General features: G+C 62.8%; 1 protein-coding gene across 1 annotated transcript; it reads left to right on the top strand.

The window, feature by feature from the left end:
* Positions 1 to 1,678: 1,678 nt before the first annotated feature.
* On the top strand, positions 1,679 to 4,132 carry LOC126380821 (uncharacterized). The gene has a single exon (XM_050030416.1). It carries the CDS (start codon positions 1,679 to 1,681, stop codon positions 4,130 to 4,132), a length of 2,454 nt encoding a protein of 817 aa, XP_049886373.1.
* The last annotated feature ends 1,236 nt before the right edge of the window (positions 4,133 to 5,368 follow it).

The raw sequence follows: 5,368 nt of genomic DNA on the forward strand, positions 1-5,368 counted from the left end.
GAAGGTGGGCTGCCGTCGCTTATACTGCGGGGTGGTCCGCTCAATGGCCCTGTATGGCGCTCCCATATGGGTAGACGCTCTTAGCGCCCACAACAGGGCCCTCTTGAGGAGGCCTCAAAGAGCCATGGCCACAAGGGTGGTGAGGGGGTACCGTACCATCTCGTTCGAGGCTGCTTGCGCCTTGGCCGGTACCCCCCCATGGGAGTTGGATGCCGCAGTTCTGGCCAGTGTTTACCATCACACGGCTCGAGCGCGTGCTGACGGAAGTGCGCCGTCTCCGGAGGAGATCTCGAGACTGAGACATAACGCTCGTCGAGATACCCTCCTGAGATGGTTGCAAACGTTGGAGTCGCCGAGTGCTGGCCACAGGACAGTGGGGGCGATACGACCCGTTCTAGACGAATGGGTCAATAGACGGTTCGGGGCGCTTTCTTTCCGCCTGACGCAGGTTCTGTCCGGGCATGGCTGCTTTGGCAGATACCTGTGCAGGGTCGCCGGAAGAGAGCCGACCTCAGTTTGTCACCATTGCGGCGCCGCCGAGGATACGGCGGACCACACTCTCGCCGCATGCCCAGAATGGGCTGAGTCGCGGGCACGACTCAGGTGCGTGGTGGGCCAGGATCTGTCGTTGCCTGCCGTGGTCTCGGCCATGGTCGGCAGCGAGAGAGCCTGGAGAGCGGTATACTCCTTCTGCGAGGACGTGGTGGCGCAGAAGGAGGCCGCCGAGAGGTCGCGGGAGGCCGATCCTGCGTCTGACCCGATCCGTCGGACTCGGGTGGGACGGAGGAGGTTGGCGCACGATCGGCGCGTCCCGTAAGTGGGGATGCTGGTGACGGATGCGGGGGGCGTCCGTCACCTGGCACAAAGTCCCCGTGTTGGTAGGCGTGCGTGTGTTCCGCGCGCCACTGACGATTACGAGCACTGAAGGGCTCACCGAGCCGGGTCCGTATGGACACCGCCTGGGAGTTGCGGAAGTATGCGGGCGCGTTCCCGTGGCTCCCACTCAGGCGGCAAGATGAACACCGTTGGGTTTTAGTGGGTAGGCGGGATACTTGAGATCCTGGAGTCCCACATAACCCGCCGTCATCCCCATGGCGGCGGGTATGCGTAAATGCATTTCCCAACGTTAAAAAAAAAAAAAAAAGGTTAGGTTAGGTTCCATCCCCGTGTGGAGTTGCTGATCTCCCATCGGGCGCGTCCCCAGGTGGCGGATAGGGGAACGCCCCCCCAGATATGGGGGGGTACCGGCTTCGGCCGGCGCGGACCAAAACAGCGTGGTGGAGTCACCCTTGCTCGTGGCCCTCTGCAGGGACGAGGTGGTGCGCAGAGTGGACACAGGAGGGTGACCATCCGACGGCGTCTCTGGCTTCGGCCAGACGACAGGGGCTTCGGCCCCACCGTTGGCAGGGGCGGCGGGTCCGGCAGCAATGCCGGGCAATGGCTTCGGCCACCGTCGGTCCGACCCGTAGCCCAGACGCAATGCTGTCTGGAGCGGGGGCCGCCTCCGCACTGAGCGGAGGGGGCCGCGAGGAAGACAACCTCTGAAAAAATCACCGAAAGCCTAAGTTTGTGGTGCCCGGCGAGGGGCTGTATGGCTTGACGTTCAGGCCGTGAGGGCACCCCAGGGAGCTCACCCTGGTAAATAAAAGAGACCGCCTGCTGAGGTACAGCTACAAATATGAAAAAAGCGGTTCAAAATAAGATTACCCACGCTGGCAGCCGGGAAACCGGTGAATCCAGTTTAAGGCCCCCATTCGTATGTGGGGGGGGCTGCGATCGCTCCGTAGGCTCGCAGAGCCTCCGTAAACCCGAGACTGAAACGGCGTCCAACGCCCAACCCGGACATGACTCTCGCGCGTCAACTCCATCCGCGCTTTCCGAAGCGCGGGTGGTGTTGGAGCGCACCCCAACACCTGACTCGACCCCAGCACCAAGTGCTGATGATGCTTCCCCTGGGCCGAACGCCCAGCGAAAGACAAGACGGACTGGTCCTAGCCTCGCTTCATCCTCGGATGAAGCGAGCAGTCTACGGACTGTACGCTCCATGGAGAGCGTGACCTCCCTCCCAGAGGGCAAACTGTGGCGCAAGCGCAAACCAGTTTCGCTCTCGGAACCGTCCTCTGACGACGAGGACCGGGCGTCGGGAACGACGCGCGGCTCGCCTGTCTTGAGGGCGCGGGCCAAGAGAGGTAGAGGTCGCCCTCCCACCACAGGAGAATACGTTGGCCTTGCCAAGGCTAAAGCTGAGCTCAACCGCGCCATGCGGGAAGAGCTCATGCTCCAAGCCGAGAAGGAGGTGGCCGAATCGGCTAAGAGGGTGTTCTCGCTCCGCGGCTCTGTAACAGAGTCGGAGTTGGCGAGAACCGATTCTGGCTCGGAACCTGGCCCTGAAACAGTCGCCGACCTCTATCAGAAGGCGAAGGATGCAGCCGCGATCATTGAGAACGTGGCTTGCAAATCCGGCCGACTGAAAGGCACCTTCGTGCGCGCCCTGAAGGACTCCACGAAATTAATCGTGGAAGTCCTGGACGTTCTCCGCGCCACGTCGGCGAATGACGAAACGCGCAATCTGCAAGCGCAGAACACCCGCCTGCAGAAAGCGTTAGACGACCAGCAGAAGGAGATCGAGACCCTTCGGCTGGAGATGCGCCAAGTGAGGAACTCGCTGGGCGCATCTAAGGATGGGACGCAGCCAGCGCCAGCGCCTGCAACTCTCACAGAGACCCCGGCCTCTGAGGGTCTGCGCCCTGAGCCGGCCCTACAAGTTGCACGCGCTAAGCCGGCAAAGAGGACGAACCCGCCGCTGCCTGAGAGCAGTAGAGCCACGTCCGACAAAGATGGAGACCTCGCCGCGCAGATCATAAGCCAGGTGGGCTTTATGATCGATGCGAAGTTGGCGGGTCTAGAGGATAGGCTCCTGCCTCCAAAGGTGTTGCGCCCTCCGCTAGCGGCGGACCGCAAGAACGCGCAGTCCTACGCGGCCGCGGCTAAGACCTCCGCTGGCTCAGCGAGGAGCCCCGCTGCAGTTGTGGCCAGGATGGCGACTGCCGCTACAGCTGGCACCACACGTGCCTCGCCGCTCGTGGCCCCTCGTGGCCCAGCCGCGGTTGATAGTGGCCAAACCTCCGCACCCTCTAAGAAGAGAAAGAGGGGTCCCAGGGGGAGAAGGAGCAAGGCAGGGAATGGCGGCCAAGGCGAGGCCCGACCCCTACCTTCAAGGTCTGCCGGCGACGGCTGGACCGTTGTCGGCAAAGGCCGAAAGAAGAAGGCGGCTCCTGTTCAACCGCCACAACGCCCCAAGGCGCCCAAACTGCGCACCCCCCGCACAGCGGCGGTGGTGATGCAGTTGCAGCCAGCGGCGGCGGAAACCGGAGCCACCTATGCGGATATCCTGAGGGAGGCAAAGTCCAAGGTTGACCTGCAGAGCCTCGGAATCTCCAACCTCAGGATCCGCAAAGCGGTAACTGGCGCGAGAGTGCTGGAGCTAGCGGGCGCCTCGAGCACTGAGAAGGCTGACACCTTAGCCGAAAAGCTAAGGGAGTCACTGAGCGGGGACGTAGTGAAAGTCTCCAGACCCATTAAGTGCGCGCAAATGCGAGTCATGGGACTGGATGACTCCGTCACCGCTCAGGAGGTGGTGGAGGCAGTGGCCAAAGCCGGTGGCTGCGCGGTGGATGCCATTAAGGCCGGTGCCATCCGCGAGGGCGCGAGCGGCATGGGCTCTCTGCTCGTGAGCTGCCCCATAGCGGCTGCCAAAAAGGTAGCCCAGGGTCGCCTTCTCGTGGGTTGGACCTCGGCCCGAGTCAGGGTGCTGGAGCCGCGTCCGCTGCGGTGCTTCCGGTGCCATGAAGTCGGGCACACGCACGCTCTGTGCGAGTCCGAGGTGGACCGAAGCACCCAGTGCTTCCGATGCGGCCAAACCGGCCACCAGTCTTCCACGTGTTCCGCCACCCCGCACTGTACAGTGTGCGAGGCGGCGCGAAGACCGGCGGAACACCGATTGGGCAGTTCACAATGTACTGCCCAATCTAAGACTAAGCGGAAGGTTCGCAAAGGCCCGCAGGCCCCCTTGCGACCTTCCCACCCGCAAGCCGCGGGACGAGCCGGCACCGAGCCAATGAACACCAACTAATGGCGTTGTGTGTTCTGCAGGCCAACATCAACCACTCTGCCAGAGCCCAGGACCTGCTGCTCCAGAGCATGGCGGAGTGGTTGATTGACGTGGTGGTGGTCTCGGAGCCGTATTCGGTTCCGCCCCGGGACAACTGGGTGGGAGACCAGACTGGCTTGGCGGCGTTGATATCGCGGACGGGGGCGGGATTGCCTCCATTCGAGCACGTTGTGCGAGGTGGAGGTTATGTCGCTGCCGTTCTAGGGGACATCACATTGGTCAGTGTGTACTTCTCGCCAAACCGCAGCCTGTCTGACTTTGAGCAGTTCCTGCTCGAGGTCGGCGTGCTTGTGGGGCGGAGGCGCACTGCCCGTGTGATTGTCGCCGGCGATCTCAATGCCAAGTCGACGGCTTGGGGATGTCCGACGACTGACGTCCGAGGAGAGGCGGTCGAAGAGTGGGCGCTGACCGCCGGATTGACCGTTGTCAACCGAGGATCGGTGAACACGTGCGTGCGGCAACAGGGCGGCTCTATCGTGGACGTTACGTTCGCGGACGCCGCCCTGGCGCGCTGTGTTCAAAGCTGGGAAGTGCAGGAGGACGTGGAGACACTGTCGGATCACCTGTATATCCGCTTCAGTGTGTCCACTCTTCCTGGTACCCCGACGAGCCCGATCCGAGCTCTGGTAGGCAACGGTCCTAAGTGGGCGTTAAAACGCCTCAACTATGACGCCTTGGAGGAGGCCATAATAGTTGAGGCTTGGCTGCAGCCCGATTGCGAGCCGGAGGTCGAGCAGGAGACCGAGGCTGTCCAGCAGGCGATGGCAAGGGTGTGTGACGCCTGTATGCCCCGCGTCAGAACACTTACCTCGCGACGAGCTGTGTACTGGTGGTCCGCGGAACTCACGCGGCTAAGGCAAGCCTGCGTTGAGGCGAGACGCCGGTACACAAGGAGTCGAAGGAGGCGCACCAGGGATGAGGAGCTCTTGGCGCAAGTCGAGGCATCCTACAGGGAGGCCAAGAGGGCTTTGCAGGTGGCCATTGCTGAGGCCAAAGACGCGGCGGAACGGGAGATGCTGGAGTCTCTGGATGTCGATCCGTGGGGTAGGCCGTACAAGATGGTGAGGCGCAAGCTTCGACCGTGGGCCCCCCCACTTACACAGAGTCTTCAGCCACAGCTCGTGAGCCGAGTCGTGTCCGCCCTGTTTCCCAACAGGGCTGAGCACACGCCCCCAGCGATGGCGCTGCAAGACGGCA

Source organism: Pectinophora gossypiella, unplaced genomic scaffold (genome assembly GCF_024362695.1).
Source record: "Pectinophora gossypiella unplaced genomic scaffold, ilPecGoss1.1 Pgos_107, whole genome shotgun sequence".
In the NCBI taxonomy this organism is placed as follows: domain Eukaryota; kingdom Metazoa; phylum Arthropoda; class Insecta; order Lepidoptera; family Gelechiidae; genus Pectinophora; species Pectinophora gossypiella.

Excerpts from the sequence above, each read along its gene's own strand:
- LOC126380821 (XM_050030416.1), top strand. The coding sequence starts at position 1,679 with ATGAAAAAAGCGGTTCAAAATAAGATTACCCACGCTGGCAGCCGGGAA.